Source organism: Motacilla alba, chromosome 22, assembly GCF_015832195.1.
Source record: "Motacilla alba alba isolate MOTALB_02 chromosome 22, Motacilla_alba_V1.0_pri, whole genome shotgun sequence".
Classification (NCBI taxonomy): Eukaryota; Metazoa; Chordata; class Aves; order Passeriformes; family Motacillidae; genus Motacilla; species Motacilla alba.
The window spans coordinates 1809803-1826773 of NC_052037.1; the positions used below are offsets into that span (position 1 = coordinate 1809803).

Here is a 16971-nt window from a genome sequence, read left to right on the forward strand (position 1 = left end):
CGCACGTAAGTGCCCCCCCGGACCCTCCCCAGCCTCCGCTCACCTTTTGCGGGTGCTCAGACCCCCCCAGCCTCACAGCCCGTCCCGCAGGAAGGCGACCACCTGATGCTAAAGGAGAAAAACCTAGAAATTTGGTTTATTTCTTTTATTTTTGAGTCATTTTGCCCCTTCTGGGGGGAGCTTTGAGGGGGGTGGGGAGTTTGGGGGGCTTCGCTCCGGGGGACCCGCCCAGAAACCTGACCCTGAGCTGCTGCTTTTCTCATTTAAAAGGGTTTTAAAGCCGTTAATGGGCCAACATTGGCCGCGGGGGGAGAAGTGATTAAGCAAATTGAGCGAGAACTGGGGGGGGTGGGAGAGGGGGAGCGACCCCCTCCCCTCAGCAGAGCCCCTCGACCCCCAAACCATCCCGCTCAACTTCTTGGGCGGCATCCCGAAGCAATTTGAGGGGTGTGAAGGTGTTTTAGGAACACAAGGTGTTCCCTACGGGGCCATCCTGGCAGGAATTCTCAGCCCCCCGAGGCAGGGGGGAATTCTCAGCCCCCCAGGGAGGGATGCTGGCACCGGTACCCACCGAGCCGGGGCTGCAGCCCCCTCGCTGCTGGCTGTCCCGGTGTCATTCTCGCTGCCGCGATGCTTTCCCACATTTTATTCCTGCGGATCCATGGGGAACTGTGTTCCCGTGTGGAGCCTGTACGGGATAAATTACAATGTTTGTGATGGTTTGAAATCCCGGAACCCGGCTGGTTCGCGGGGAGAGCTTTCCGTGTTTTCAGCGTTTTCCTACTTTTGCTTTCCTGGAAGCAACTGGTTGGAGTGGCGTGAAGTGCAAATCCCGGGATGGGGAGGGCAGATAAGCTAATTATCCCGGTGTTTGCCGGCGGCTGGGTCGAGGCTGTATTCCCAATTTGTCACTCTTGGGATTATGAGGTTTTGGGGATGAAGCACGGCTGACCGCGATGCCAAACACTGGCGAGGAATCCGGGATAATGAGAAGGGATTGGGCTTGGGATCCGTCACGAGCGGCCACTAACGATGATTTAATGAATCCCAGAAAGGGGATTAATTAACAGGGGCTGGAGGGGTGTCGCCTCCCGGATGTTTTAGAGGGATGACTGGGGTTGGGAAAGCGTGGATTGGGGCTGCATTCCAATGGAATGGGGCCTCCAGTTAGCGCGGGGCGTGGGGGAGCTGGGGCGGGTCGGGTGAGTTTTGTGATGCTCCTGGATCCCACGGCCACAAAGAGCAGCCGAGCCCAGCACCGGGGGATGGATTCCCCCAGATCCCAGGATGGCATCGTGCCGTGGATGGACACAGTGTCCCCAGTCCCATGTTGGATCCATCTGGGCACAGCATCCCTGAGCCTGTAGCAGACCCAGCAAGGCTCAGCATCCTCGATCAAACAGGAGACTGTAGGACAGAGCATCCTTGGTCCTGTCTGCATCCAGCCGGGCACAGCATCCCTGATCCTGTGCAGCATCCTCAGTCCCACACCAGGTCCTGCTGGCACAACATTCTTGATCTCCTGCTGGATCCAGCCAGGCTCAGCATCGTTGGTCCTGTTCCTGATCCACCCCAGGCATCCCTGATCCTGCACTGAATCCATCCGGGCACGGCATCCTGGATCTGGCACTGGATCCATGCAGGCTCAGCCTCCTCACGCTGCACCGCTGCCTTCTGGGAACAGAACCCTCGATGGAGCTGGACACAGCACCCCGATCCTCTCCTGGATCCATCCAGGCACAGCTCCCAAACTGCTGGACACAGCACCCCGATCCTCTCCTGGATCCATCCAGGCACAGCTCCCAAACTGCTGGACACAGCACCCCGATCCTCTCCTGGATCCATCCAGGCACATCCCAAACTGCTGGACACAGCACCCCGATCCCCCCTGGGATCCATCCAGGCACATCCCAAACTGCTGGACACAGCACCCCAATCCTCTCTGGGATCCATCCAGGCACAGCTCCCCAAACTGCCGGACACAGCATCCCGATCCTGTCCTGGATCCATCCAGGCACAGCTCCCCAAACTGCTGGACACAGCACCTCGATCCTCTGGGGGATCCATCCAGGCACAGCTCCCAGACTGCCGGACACAGCACCCCGATCCTCTCCTGGATCCATCCAGGCACAGCTCCCAAACTGCTGGACACAGCATCCCGATCCTCTGGGGGATCCATCCAGGCACAGCTCCCAAACTGCTGGACACAGCACCCCGATCCTGTCCTGGATCCATCCAGGCACAGCTCCCAAACTGCCAGACACAGCACCCCGATTTTCTCTGGGATCCATCCAGGCACAGCTCCCAAACTGCTGGACACAGCACCCCGATCCTGTCCTGGATCCATCCAGGCACAGCTCCCAGCCCCCTGCTGGAAGCAGCCTCCCGGTCCCTCCGGGTCCAGCCGGGTGCAGCATCCCCACACGGGAGCAGCACGGCCCGAGGGCGCCAAGCTCCAAACCCGCCTCCCACCCCATCCCATCCCGGGAGGGAGGCTTGGATGAGCCTGGACACGCGGAACTCGGGGTGGCAGGAGGCACGGGCTGCCTTGGGAATCATCTTTCCCTTGTTTCCCTGTTTTTTTGCCCCAGCATTGCAGGGAGCTGGCTGCTCTGCAGGATGCAGCCGTCCCGGTGGCCGTGGCACCCGGCCTCGTGTTTCGCAGCCAGGTGAACTGCAGGGAGGAGAAAGGTTTTGGGAGAAGAAACCCAAAGCCCAGATAATCTCCAGGGCCGGGAGGTGGCCAGGAAGGTGGTGGATCCTGGGGATGGATGAGCCTGCAGGTGCCAGGACTTGCCTGACAGACAAACAGCTGGAGGATTTTTTTTGGAATACCAAAATGCATTCTGCATTTCTCCGCTCCAAAATCTGTAGAAATGTGGGATATCTACGGAAATCTGGGAAATATTTAGGAATCTGGTTACACAGTGCCTTCCCACACTCCAGGAGCAGTCCCATCCCTGTGCCAGCCCACCAAGCAGCAAAGCATGGATGCTCCTGCTCCTCAGTCTCTGGATTCACTTTGCTCCTGGGTTACTTCCAAATGGGATCCTGGAATTTGGGAAGTCTCCGTGGTCCCCAGAATCACTTTCCTGGCAGTTCCTGTCCCGGGAGAATGTTGGGTTCTGCTCTGATGGTGAAGGGATTTGTTGGAGTCTAGCGATGGCATTGTTCGGAGCAGCATTCCTGCCTGGCTTTCCTCGTGGGGAATCAGGAGCTGGGGACCTGAGGCCGTGTTTGGCTCCTTGGGATCGTTCCCAACAACACAAAGGTGTCCAAGGTGGATGGAGAGGAAACACCCTGGATGTGCACGAGCTGGATGGGTGCAAATCCCGATTGCCGTGGTGCCGGCTCCATTCCGTCAGGATGGCGTGGAGTCGATGGGTTTTACCCCAAACCCGGAATGAGAGGGACCCGTGTGGGGGTAAAACCTCATCCCAGCATCTCTGCCCTGCTTGGGAAGTGGATGGGAACCAGGCACGGCACCGCCGGAGCAGCGGAGCCGAGACCATGCACAGGATTGGCACTATTCCCAAAAAAAACCAGTTTAACCCCAGGAATTCGAGTCTGGAGGCGAGGATTTAAATAAATCCAAACCTTCCTCAGGCGTGGAATTCCATCCAAACAGCTCTCCCGACGCCATGTCGGTGTAATTAATGCACCTCGGTGTAATTAATGCGCCTCGGCAGGCTGCGATCCCAAAATAAATGAGGGAAAAATCCATAACCTGGACTTATTCCGGCTTTTTTTGCGCCACTCCTGCGATGAATTCCCGAGGATACAGAGCCGTATCTGTCTCCTAAAGAAAATAGATCCTTAACTGCGCTGCTGCCAAGGAAAATGATTAAAATACGGATTTTTGGCAGGAAGAAGGGCTGCTCCAAAAAGCGGGCGGGTCTTGCTGGCGGTTCTGGCAGAGCCTGGAGGGATTTTGGCACTGGGATGCGGATGGAGGTGTTGGAATGGGGGGATTTTTCCGGCGTGGGGGCTCGCTCGATGCTCAGCATCCTCAGACCACGGCAGTTCCTCCTTCCTGCTGCCCTAACTCGGGATTTTCTGCTTTATTTGGGATTTGCCCCCCTCAGCGCCGCCCTCCTTCCCCACCTGGTAAATATTAAGGAAAAACCCCGTTTTTTCACACTTTTTTGGCGTGTCCGTGTTGCTCTGTGCAGCTGCTGGGCTGATCCAGCCCCTCCCGGCCCTGAGCCCTCCCCGTGCCTCAGTTTCCCTGCTCGCAGACTCTCCGCCCGCTCTGCAGAGCTGCCGCACACAATGGCCCCTTTATCCCGCTCCTTAATTATGCTCTTCGGCTAATTACCCTGCGGGCGGAGTTTGCAGACCTACAGGAGGTTTCCACTCCCCCCCACCCCCCAAATCTCCCTCCTCCCTCCTTTTCTAACACGATTCCCAAATTAAAGCGATGAAGTAAGTGCTCGGGGCGCCTCTGCTCAGCCCTGGGATTGTTCCGGGACTGAGGCGCATTCATCATCCTTCTGGAATTCCCAGCAGCTGCTTTTCATTAGTTTTCCTTCCTTGAAGTCGCTGGCGGGAGCTTGGGAGGGAAGAGGAACCCGGGGGGAAGTGCCCGGTGCATCCTGGACGGAGGAAGAGGAGGGATAAGGGAAGAAGGGGTCGGGACCGGGAGCGGCTGTGCTGTGTTCCGTCTCTGGGAGTTTGGGGAAAGGGGATGGACTGCGGGAAGGCTCGAGGAGGAGGGCTGATGTGCCCCCGCCCGCTTTGCCTCTTTTCTGGTGTTTTTCTGGTGGTTCTTTGGCGAGGATTTCACCCTGCGTGTTCAGCCCGGGATCCCTGGGCTTTCTGGGGATCCTGGGGACGCTGCTGAGGGCTTGGCAGAGGGCAGAGCAGGATGGGGAGCTGGCTGTGCTGGTGCCAGCCCAGCTCCAGGAGGCTCTGGAGGCTCTGGGACAGAGAGCTGGCTGTGCTGGTGTCAGCCCCAGCCTGAGGATGCTCTGGGACAGGGCTGTGCTGGTGTCATCCCAGCTCCAGGAGGCTCTGGAGGCTCTGGGACAGGGCTGTGCTGGTGCCAGGGCAGGCTGAGCCTGCTGCTCCTGCCGGGATCCCCAGAGGATGCGGGACATGAATGGATCCATTGAGGCCTGGGAGCTGCAGACAAAGCCTGGGCCAGCAGCAGGGTTTGGGGCCACTGGGTGTGGGGACATGAGCAGGGGGCTGGGAGTTGGGGCACCCATGGGTGGGGGAGGCTCGGGATGCTCAGGGCACCCAGTGTGGACCAGTGCCAGGGCCACCCGGGGCTGTCGCCACTGCTGTCCCCACTGCCAGAGCTCCAGCCTCATCCCCAGCACCCCATTGCTCCCATGGACCCTATCCCATCCCATCCCATCCCATCCCATGGATCCCATCCCATCCCATCCCATCCCATCCCATCCCATTGACCCTATTCCATCCCATCCCACCCTCCTTCCTCTGCACACCTGGGACCCAGTTCTCCAGCAGATGCCACTGGTGTCCCCAGGGTGGGGACACGGCATCCGTGGGTAGGGATCCGTGGGTTGCACAAGTGCCACCTCTCCTTTACTTATTTTTCATCTCCCAGCCACTTTTCCCACCTTCCCATCCCAGCCCCACTGGCATTTCCCACCTGGTGTCCGTGGCTGTGTCATGGGAACGGACAAACCTCTGCTGGCAGGGTGACACAAACCCTCATTCCCACCCAAAATCCTTGTCCCCACCCGGGACACGCTTGGCCAGGCCGGGGTCACCACAATGCCACAGGGGAGCGTGGTGATGTCTCCTGCATCAGCCCTGTGTCAGCCCGTGGAAACCCCAAACCCTGATGGGAAGGTAACTCTGATCAGCAGGTTTTGGGGCTCTCCCTGGGATGTGGGGGTGCAGGAGACCCTCCCAAAAGTCTCCTGGCTGGGATTTGTCCTCCATGGGCAACATCTGGAGGAGATTATTTGGCTGGGAAGCGGATGGATGGCGGGGGTGGGGGGGAGATTTATGTCTCCGTGCCTGGGCTGTAAATCCAGCTGTAATTGGGATTTCTGCCTTCCCGGTTATCCCAGGGAGGCGGAATGCAGCAGCTGCAGGACGGGCTCTGAGGGGCCGGGATGCTCCTGGCTTTTCCCCCTGGTCCTTGCCATTGGGGTGATTTGTTGGGGTGTGGAGGGCACCCCGTCCTGTCTCAGGAGGGCGAGAGGCCAGGTCCCTGCTTTCCCCTCTTCTTTCCCCCCTTCCCATTCCCTTTTTTCCCCCGTTTGGGGCTTCCCCCAATCCCTGTTGGGGCCACCCCCATTGCAGCACCCCTGGGTGCAGCCCCAGGCCCTTCTACCAGGGCACATTTGGGGTTTTTCCAACTTCCTATGCCCAAACACAAAGTTTTAAGGAACTGGACGATGTGTTGGGCCCAGAATCCCCATTTCTCTCAAAAATCCCGTTCCCTGCCACTCCTGGAGCCAAATTTGGGTGTTTTTTTCCCAAACAAGCTGGTGACACTGCTCAGAGCTGCACCTTGGGATGCCATGGGGCTGCAGTGGCCGCACCTGGATGAAGATTTTGGGGGCCTGCATTAAACATCCTACAAACCCCCTTTCTCTGCCCTAATGCCTGGCCTGTCCTGACTGGCCTGGCGGGATTTTGGGATGAGTTTTGGGGGAAAAGGGAGCAGAGGCGGGAGGGGGAAGGGCTGTTGGTGGTCCTGCAGCTGTGTAAACAGACTGGGGGTCTCTGGAGGGGCTCAGGGGACTTTGCAGAGCCCTGGGAATTTGGGCTGGCAAAGGGATTGGCATGAGGGTGGGCGAGCCTTCTCTGCCTCCTGTTCTGGGACAAAAGGGTGGATGCTTAAATGCCCGTGGGAATGTTCCTGGTGCCTCCAGCCCACCGGGGCTTTGGGATGGGGATGAAGCACTCACATCCTGGGATCACCTGGATCTTCCCCACGGTGGTTCCTGTGGGATCATCTCTGGGAGCCTCTGCAGGCAAAGGGAAGAGCCAGCAAAGAGGCTCCTGCCCCAGAGCCTCTGGCAGAATGGTCCCAAACAGACCTTTCCTGTCCCCAAACGAGGCCAGGGGGTCCCAAACCATTTCTGTCAGACATTTCCTGTCCCCAAACAAGGCCAGTGGGTTCCAGGCTGAGGCTGTGATCCCTGTGCAGGGCAGGGAGCACTGGGACGAGTGGTGGGACGTGCAGCACTGGGGTGAGTTGCAGAGCCTGGAGAAGGGAGCCCTGCTGGGGCGGGTGATCCTGGGACACCTGGAAAACCCATTTCCCTCAGAAATCCCTTCTCACCTGCATGGCCGTGCTGGGACAGGAGGGGCTGGGACCAGGACAGCAGGACAGGGGTGTCTGGGACACGCAGCTGGGTGACGGAACCCTGGGACAGGGTGACAAACCCCACTGGGACATGGGACACTGGCACAGGGAGCTGCCAGGAGCTGCAGCCCCGGGGTGGGACGCAGCAGCAGGGTGTGACACACCGGGACCTGCAGGACGTGCCACACTGGGACACGCGGCCCCGGCCAGGGGCTCTTCCCCCTTCCCAGGAAATCAGCACAGCTGGGCTGGTGCCTGTGCAGAGGAGGAGGAGTGGAAATCCTCTGGGAACGCCCCCAGTTGGACATGGGGGATCCCCTGGCCCCTTCTCCTGGGTCTGGGGGCTCCCAGGGGGATGGGCTCCAGCAGGGAAGGGGTTATCCCTGGTTTTAATTGGCTGGTAACGAGGACCCGGGACTGGCTCTAATCTCTCTGGAATGTGACCGATTTTCAACTATTTTCCTCTTTTCTATTTTTTTTATTTTTTTTGCTGCTGTTTCACAGCTCGGATCCCCACGTGGGGGGACAGAGGGGGCTGTGTCCCAGCTGGAGGAAGAGGAGGGGAGGGGGGGTCATTTTTCCACATCACCACTGAACCGTTCACCAGCTCCCCCCGCTTTGTATATTTTGAAAGAGTCCCCCCTGTTCCTCCCCCTCCCTTCCCCTTTGCCTTCCCCAGGCTCCCGAAATGGCCTCGAAATGAGAATCAGCCTTTTATCCCCAAACCTTCCCCGGTGCCACCGCCCCCTGTCCCCGTCCCTCGGCGCCTTCTCCGCTTACAGGGCAGCCAGAAAGCCCCTTTGTGGGGGCAGGGGGCTGGGCTGGGGCTGGGGGAGCCCCCCGGGCTGGGGGGCACCTCCTGGACACGGGGGGAGCACCCAGGGTCTCGTCCAGTGAACCTGGGGTGACAGCGAGCCCACAGGTGACAGTGAGCTGGCAGGTCACGGCCAGCCCAGGGGGGACAGTGAACCTGGGGGGACAGTGACAGCTGGCAGGTCATGGCCAGCCCATGGGTGACAGTGAGCCCATGGGGACAGTGAGCTGGCAGGTCATGGCCAGCCCATGGGGACAGTGAACCTGGGGGGACAGTGACAGCTGGCAGGTCATGGCCAGCCCATGGGGACAGTGAACCTGGGGGGACAGTGACAGCTGGCAGGTCGTGGCCAGCCCATGGGGACAGTGAACCTGGGGGGACAGTGGGCTGGCAGGTCAGGGTGGGCCCGGGGTCGTGGGCCCCCCACGTTCCAGGCGTGCTCTGCTCTGGGTTTGTGGTGCCCCAGCCCCTGCCGGGGGTGGATCCAGCCTGGCACCTGCGGGGTGATCCCAGCAGTGCCCAAAGCCTCGCTGGGAGGAGGTGCTGGAGGTGCTGGGGCATCCCTGTGCCAGGCTGGGGTGGGAGGTGGCCCCGTGGCCCCTGGCTGAGCAGGTTTTTGGGGATCCCCTGTGCTGGCAGCTGTGGAATGGCTGGACTGTGAGGAATCCTCCTCAGCTTCGGGACTGTGCCGTGCCGGGGGGTCCTGGGTGGGGCTCCTGGGGTGCCAGCAGGGAGGGGGGCGATGCAGGGTGCTGGGGAGGGAGGGGGAGAAGCAGAGGGAGGACTGGAGGTGCTGGGAGGGCAGGGACAGGGTGCCAGAAATGCAGGTGAGATACCTGAGATGGGGGACCCTGGAGGTGCTGGAGGCAGGGCACAGCCAGAGGTGCTGCGGGGGACACACGGGACACTCTGGGGGTGACAGGAGGCCGTGTGAGGGGACAGGAGCCCCCCAGCCCTGGAAGAGTTAACGCTCCCCCAAACTCCTGCTGGGTTTTCCTTCCAGCTGCCTCAGCTCAGGAAGGTTTGTGTTTGGGGAAATTCCTGCAGGCAGCTGCTGCAGCCACATTCCCACATTCTGCAGCCCTGGCATCTCCAGGGACCCTCCCTGCCCCCCTCGTGCTGCCTTTGGGAAACGCCTCTGTCCCCCCACACGCTGCACAAAGCCCCTTTCTTTGGGGGTGCCAGGGACACACCCCAGAGTCACAGCGAGGTGTTCACCCAGACAGGGAGAAAAACCCCAAAACCTCTTTGCCCGTGGGTTGGGGTGTCCTCGGCTGGATGTGCAGGCCAGGCCCGGGGGTATTTTGGGGTCAGAGGTTGTTTCACAGCTCGGGAATATTTTGGAACTGGGGGGAAGTTTTGGGGCTGGGGAATCTTTTGGGGATAGGGATGTTTTGGAGGGCTGTAGGAATGTTTTGGGGCTGAGTGGGATGTTTCAGGGTTGGGAGTGCTTTGGGGCTGAGGGGTGTTTTGGGGTCAGGAGGTGTTTTGGGATCAGGAGGTGTTTCGGGGGCTGGGTGTGTTTTGGGGTCAGGAGGAGCTTTGGAGCTGAGGGTGTTTCGGGGTCTGGGGGTGTTTTGGGACCAGGAGGAGCTTTGGGGCAGGGTTTTTGGGGCCGGGGTGTGCGGGGTTCCTGGAGGCAGTGTCCCGTCCCTCCCGCAGTACCTGCAGATGAAGTGGCCGCTGCTGGACGTGCCGGCCGGGGCCACGCTCAAGGACAGCCGCTCGCCCTCGCCCGCCCACCTGGTGAGAGCAGCCCCAGCCCTGGATCCCCCTGCTGCATCCCCAGCACCCCCAGCGATCCTTTCCCGTCCCGTGGGGAACTGGGGGGTGGTTTGGGCTGGGGAGGGGGCAGGGACGCCTCGCTGGGGCAGTCCAGGGCCGTGCTGCCCCCTGGCCAGGGCCGCTCAGGGGCTGAGCCCTGGCACACGCTCTCCCCGCAGTCCAACAAGGTGCCCGTGGTGCAGCACGCCCATCACATGCACCCGCTGACGCCGCTCATCACCTACAGCAGCGAGCCCTTCCCGCCGGGGTCACCGCCCGGACACCTGTCCCCCGAGATCGACCCCAAAACGGGTGAGCGGGGCTGGGGGAGCAGGGGGAGCAGGGCTGGGGACACCCGGGGACACCTCTGGGGGAGCAGGGCTGGGGACACCTGGGGACACCTCTGGGGGAGCAGGGGGGTAGCGGGGCTGGGGGAGCAGGGCTGGGGATACCTCTGGGGGAGCAGGGGGAATGGGCTGGGAGTGGGGGGCTCTCCCATGGATGCTGCCTCTGCCTCTCCACCCAGTCTGGGAGGGGGCTGGGGGTGCAGCCAGGGACCAGGGGGGTCCTTGCCCAGTGACAGCTCGGGCTGGGGTGTGGGGATCCCCCCAGGGCTCAGCTCTGCCCAGCCTGGGTGATGGGTGCTGAGGGATCTGGGGTCCTCAGAGGGAGCTGGGGTGCTCAAGGGAAAGGTGCTGGAGGGCTCGGGGGGCTCCGAGGCTGCCGTGCCCCTGTTCTGAGCCCCCTCCTGGCTCCCTCTCCCCACAGGGATCCCACGGCCGCCGCACCCCCCCGAGCTGCCCCCCTACTACCCGCTGTCGCCAGGAGCCGTGGGGCAGCTGCCGCACCCGCTGGGCTGGCTCGTGCCACAGTAAGGATGGGCTGACCCTGGCCTGGGGACCCTGGGAGGCTCACTGAGACCCCCCTCCTCCTCCTGCTGCTGCTGCTCCATCCACTTCTGCAGGCTCCTGGCGGGGTGGGAAGGGAGGGACTCCCTGCTGCTGGAAAATTTGGGAGCCTTGCAGATGGAAATCAGCTGAAGACCACTCCAAGGGTGCCCATGAAGCGGAAAGGGATCCTTTTCCCCCTGAAACTCGTGTTTTTGTAGGCAGGGACAGCCCGTGTACTCCATTCCTGCTGGTGGCTTCCGGCACCCCTACCCCGCCCTGGCCATGAATGCCTCCATGTCCAGGTGGGTCTCGGGAGGGGAGGGACCCTCAGGGCCACCCCGGCGCGGGCACTGGCTTTGGGACACTTGGCTGCACGCAGAGCATGGGCACAGAGCAGTCCCAGGAGACTGAAAATGCCCCCAGAGGGCGCGGCTGGTCCCCAGGGGTGGAGGAGTGGGACATCCAAGGGGCTCAGGGCATTTCTGGGGCTGGATCAGTGTCACCATCTCAAAGCTGGGCTGGGATCTGGGGGCTTTCGGGTGTCCAGCATGGCTTCGGGGAGTGCAGAGAGGATTTGGGGTTTCTAGGGTGGATTTGGGGTTTCTGGGGTGGCTTGGGGCTCCAGCACGGTTTTGGGGTTTCCAGTGTGCCCTTGGGGTCCCAGCACGTTCTCAGAGTTCCCAGCTCAGCTGGGTTGAGGCAGGGGGTCTGTGAACCCAGGAGGTTCTGGGGGGGTCCTTGGCTGCCTGTGACCGCCCCTGCTGCGTGTGCCCCCGCTGCAGTTTGATGTCCAGCCGCTTCTCCCCGCACATGGTGCCGCCGCCCGCGCACGGGCTGCACCCCTCGGGCATCCCTCACCCCACCATCGTCTCGCCCATCGTCAAGCAGGAGCCCTCCCAGCCCAGCTCCAGCCCCGCAGGCAGCTCGTGAGTGGGGGACCTGGGGGCTGCTCTGGGGGTTCTGACCCCCCTGTCCCCGGGGGCTGTTCCGGGGGTCCTGACCCCCCTGTCCCTTCCAGGAAATCCCCCGTGGCAGTGAAGAAGGAGGAGGAGAAGAAGCCCCACATCAAGAAGCCTCTCAACGCCTTCATGCTGTACATGAAGGAGATGAGGGCCAAGGTGGTGGCCGAGTGCACGCTGAAGGAGAGCGCGGCCATCAACCAGATCCTGGGCCGGCGGGTACGGTGGGACCCCCCCCGGGACCCCTCAGAGCCCCTGGCTTCCCTCTGCCCCTGGATCAGTGCCTCACCTGGGCACTGCCAGCCCAGGGAGCTGCCGGTGGCCTGGGGTGGGGTCAGCAGCGTGGATTTGGGGGTTTCCAGTGCATGGTTTTGAGGTCTCCACCGTAGCTCTGGGCATCCTAGCATGTATTCGGTGTTCCTGGTGTGCATTTGGGGTTCCCAGCCTGGGTCTGGGGTCTCCAGTGTGGATCTGGGGGTTCCCAGCCTGGCTTTGGTGTTCCCAGAGTGGCTCTGAGGTCTCTAGTGTGGGTGTGGGGTCCCCAGTGTGGCTCTCGGGGTTCCCAGAGTGGCTCTGGGGTCCCCAGCATGCTCTGCCCCACAGTGGCACTCGCTCTCCCGGGAGGAGCAGGCCAAGTACTACGAGCTGGCGCGGAAGGAGCGGCAGCTGCACTCGCAGCTCTACCCGACCTGGTCGGCGCGGGACAACTACGTACGTGTGTGCCCGGCCCTTCCCGGGGGCTGGCTGCTGGGAGGGGCTGGCTGTGCTGGGGGGCAGAATTCGGGGTGCTGGGAGGGGGCTGGCTGTGCTCGGGGTGCTGGGAGGGGGCTGGCTGTGCTCAGGGGCAGAATTCGGGGTGCTGGGAGGGGCTGGCTGTGCTGGGGGGCAGAATTTGGGGTGCTGGGACGGGTCTGGCTGCTGGGAGGGGCTGGCTGTGCTGGGGGGCAGAATTCGGGGCGCTGGGAGGGGCTGGCTGTGCTGGGGGGCAGAATTTGGGGTGCTGGGACGGGTCTGGCTGCTGGGAGGGGCTGGCTGTGCTGGGGGGCAGAATTCGGGGTGCTGGGAGGGGCTGGCTGTGCTCGGGGTGCTGGGAGGGGCTGGCTGTGCTTGGGGGCAGAATTCGGGGTGCTGGAGCAGTGGGTGACAGTGCCAGGCCCCCGCAGGCGCTCTGCCGGCCGCGTTTCCCAGCGCGGCGCCCCCGCGGCGGCCGGGAGCCGCGCGAGGAGCTCGAAAGAGCCGGAACGCTCTTTTGCAGGGCAAGAAGAAGAAGCGGAAGCGGGAGAAGCTGGCGCAGCAGCAGCAGCAGCAGCAGCAGCAGCAGCAGCAGCAGAGCCACGAGGCCGACAGTGAGTACCCCCCGCCCGCGCGCCCCCGCGCCGCGCCGCGCCCCTCACGCCGCGCCCGACCCCCCCTGTCCCCGCAGGCTCGCTGCCCGCCAAGAGCAAGAAGCCCTGCGTGCCCTACCTGCCGGCCGAGAAGCCGTGCGCCAGCCCGGCCTCGTCCCACGGCAGCATGCTGGACTCGCCGGCCACGCCGTCGGCCGCGCTGGCCTCGCCCGCCGCGCCGGCCGCCACGCACTCGGAGCAGGCCCAGCCGCTCTCGCTCACCACCAAGCCGGAGGCCCGGGCCCAGCTCGCCGTCCTCGCCAGCAAAGCCTCCTCCTCCTCCTCCTCCTCCTCCTCCTCCTCCTCCGGCCTCGGCAGCCCGCCCTCGCTGCTCTCCAGGCCCGTCCCCTTCGGCGCGGTGACCCCCGCGGCCCTGCTGGCCGCCCCCGGCGCCGTGCCGGCCGCCCTGGCCGTGCTGCAGACGCAGCCGCTGTCCCTGGTCACCAAACCCGCTGACTGAGGCACAGAGCTCGCCCCCACCCCCCGCCCCCTCCCCGCTGTACATTGCAGAAGCCACAATCAAGATTCGAACGCAGCCAAAACCATTATTGGTCAATATTTGACCCTTTCTGAACTCTCTGGGAGCAGACTCTGGAGAAAGGGGCTTTCTGCTCGGAGCTGCTGCCAGCAGTCAACCTAAAGACTGTTTTTATTAAAAAAAAGAGGAAAAAAAAAAAGGAAAAAAAATGATGGAATAGACCCTCCACAAGGTGCCGACGATGGGGATCCCTGTGGGAGGAATGAGTGCCCGTCGCTGCCGTGGGGCACGGGGATGGCCCCGCACGGTGATGCCAGCACCAAACACGGCAGGCGTTGACTGGAACTGGCACTCCATCCCGGAGCCAGGAGCAGGAACGCCTCCAGCTGCTCCCAAAATCCTGCTCCCACGCCCAGCTCTGTCCTGGCAAGGAGCTGGTCCTGCCCCGGGGATGCTGCTCCGTCGGTGCTGCTCCTGCCCGCGGTCCTGCTGGGGTGGGCAGGGCCTGGGGCTGAGCCCTGGGAGGGGTTGTGTTTTTATCACCTCAAAATCCTGTTATTTTTCACAAAAGGAAATAAAACTACAGCTGCAGCTCCCGGTGTGAGTGTGGTCTGTGTGGGAAGCGCTCGCCACTTTTCCTCTGCCACCTTCCTGGGAAATACCTCGGGATGGAGCTCCAGTCCTGCTCCCGAGGTCCGGCATCCCTGAACACCTCTGGCGATGGGCTCAGGGGGATTTTGGGGTGCCCACCATCAGTGTGCAGCTTGCTGGGGTTACCCAGGCACCAGGACATGGGGGGCTGGATGAACCAGTGCCCGAGAAGCCGGGGAGTGGGAGTTACTGGTGTGTGCTGGGTGCTCTGGGCCTGCTTCTTCCAAACAGGGATGGAAAAGGACCAGCAGAAAACCAACCCGGTGGATTTTCAACCCATTTGGAATCCTCAGTCAGCTCCGTACTTGGGTGTATCAGGACTCTTCCTCTCCTTGTATTTCAGCAGGAAAAAAAACCCAATTTTGCCCCTGGAACTCAGGATTTTGTTTCTGTTGCAGACTGACTCGGAGCTGCAGCTGCCTGGAGGTAATTCACGGGGTTCACAGCCCTGTTCCATTCCCCTCTGGAAACTGCCTGCCCTGCTCCTGCTCCCGGGCCCAGCCTGGCTGCTGTCTCCCCTCACCCCTCCTGCATTTTGGGGACCACGGAGGACCCCAGTTCCCAGGCGTGGTGGTGGCAACATCAGTGGTGGCTGAGCCCATCCCCTAGCTGCTGGCTCTGGTGGGACTTTGGTGCATTTGGGGGATCAGTGACGCTTTTTCCTCCTGTTGTGACATTTCTCTTCTTTCCAGGGCTGAGGAGACCCCAGGGGAGTATTTGTAAGGAAGTGGAGCAGCAGCAGGCACCTGTCTGCAGGTAGGGGGGAAAGGGAACCTCACGGGCACTGAGGAGGATCTGTCTGTGTTTTCCAGATGTGTGAGATGTTGGCATCCACATCTGCAGCAGGCGAGACCTGGATTTGAGGATTTCAATACCAGAGCTGGGCAGAACTCCAAAAACTCACACCTGAGCCAGGCCCCAGCCACAGGCACTGCCCTGAGCCCTGGGGACACACCTGGGGCCAGCTCCAAAACCTGTGCAGGCAGCAGTGGGACCTCCAGCAGGAGCGTGGCTGCTCTATCCAGCTCAGGACCACCACGTGGACAGCTGGGACTGCCAGCTTGGAGCATCCCCGAGCTGCCAGAGCCAAGCTGGGAGCCGTGAGCAGCTGCTGGGTGCCACCAAATCCCCCAGCACCCTCACTGTGGCCAGATTTGGGAGGTGCTTCCATTCCGCGCCCCAAATTATTCAGATTATTTCTTGCTTTCAAGGAGAAAAACCTGTGTGAACTGTGGCAGGGAGGAGCAGCCACGCGTCGCGAGCGCCGGCCCGGGGGGATTAGGGTGTCACCCAGAACGTGCGTGGCCGTGGCTTGAAAGGAGGCAAACGGGAGTTTTTTTGAGAGGAGCCGTTCCAGGAAAGTGGTTTTTGGTGAGGAGCGCCCGGGGGACGCGCGGCCCCGCTCTGCCCAGCGCCAGGAGCAGCCTCGGGACAAGCAGCCCCTTGAATTGGATTTCATGGGACATTAGAGGCATGGAGAGACCCGTCACAAGGATTAAACCCCAGCCAGGGCCAGACAGCTTCAAACAGATGTTGGGCTCCAGCAGGAGAATATTCCTTTGTTTGACTCCGTGCTTTCCCATACGGAAAAGGAACATCTGTTCCAAAGCCTTCGTGGTGCCCCGGAGCTGGGGCAGGCTGGGATTATCCTGCCAGGAGCCAGCGGTCACCGAGCCCTGCTCCTGGGGCAGGTGACACCAGGGCTGCAGCCCCTGGAACAGATCAGGGATCCGCGCGCCCGCCACGCCTGCAGCTGGGTGACGCTGCCGGACTCGGAGCGGCTGTCCACGGGAAACGGATCCTTCTGGATTCTACTGGAATGCTTCCGCAGGAGGTGCGTCTGCCCACGGGATGGGACTGGAGCACACTGTTCTTCAAGGTCCCTTCCACCCTAAACCATTCCCTGGTTCTAGAAGAGGGAAGCTCTGGGGTTTAGCTTCGTTGTAGAAAGAAGCCTGGGCACCCAGCGTGTTTCCATTTGGGACGGTGTGGCCGGCGGCTCTGGTGGCTCCACTGCTCAGCTCTGACAGCTTTAGGTGATGTTCCTCATGGTTTAACTCGTCCCCAGAGCCAGCAGCCCGGGGTGTGGGAGGCCTGGGGTGTCCCCAGCACTGTTTGGCTCTCTGGGTGTGCCTGAAGGGTGCCAGGAGAGCTGCAGAGGGACAGGGGACAAGGATGGAGGGACAGCACACAGGGAATGGCTCCCGGTGCCGGAGGGCAGGGCTGGATGGGATATTGGGGAGAAATCCTGCCCTGTGAGGGTGCCAGGCCCTGGCACAGGTGCCCAGAGCAGCTGGGGCTGCCCCTGGATCCCGGGCAGTGCCCAAGCCGGGCTGGACACTGGGGCTGGAACGAGACCTGTACGATTCCACCCAGCCCAAACCGTTCCCTGACTGCGTGACAAGGTCAGAAACCTCCCGCAGCTGCTCCGGGCCCCCTTGGCCACTGCCCCGTGGGGTTCATGGCCAGGGCTGGCCCCGAGAGCCTTGCTGGGAGCACCTGGGGGCCAGCCCGGAGCTCTGCCTGGGCTGGGGGCTGCTCCTGTCACCTCCACCCCATTGCTTAATTGCAGCCCCCCTCTCCTGCCCGGCCCTCCCCCCCTGCAGGCTGGCCAGGCACTAATTGAAAAGCCTAATGAGGTCCCGGGGGTCTCCTGCAGAGATGGAGCTAATTAGGGGCTCCACCACGAGCACCGAGGTTTCTTCAAGCCTCTTTTTTTTCGGGGGCTGGAGGGGA

At 62.1% G+C, this 16971-nt stretch overlaps 1 protein-coding gene across 1 annotated transcript in view; it reads left to right on the forward strand.

Moving 5' to 3' along the window:
- TCF7L1 (transcription factor 7 like 1) overlaps positions 1-14272 on the forward strand; it is a 31092-nt gene extending 16820 nt beyond the window's left edge. The window contains exons 12-20 of the mRNA XM_038160162.1: positions 9534-9854; positions 10052-10184; positions 10641-10743; positions 10981-11064; positions 11545-11688; positions 11781-11940; positions 12325-12432; positions 12977-13067; positions 13145-14272. Of these exons, the coding sequence (XP_038016090.1) occupies positions 9534-9854; positions 10052-10184; positions 10641-10743; positions 10981-11064; positions 11545-11688; positions 11781-11940; positions 12325-12432; positions 12977-13067; positions 13145-13566 (1566 nt within the window). The 3' untranslated portion in view covers positions 13567-14272. The remainder of the gene's footprint in view (positions 1-9533; positions 9855-10051; positions 10185-10640; positions 10744-10980; positions 11065-11544; positions 11689-11780; positions 11941-12324; positions 12433-12976; positions 13068-13144) is intronic.
- The last annotated feature ends 2699 nt before the right edge of the window (positions 14273-16971 follow it).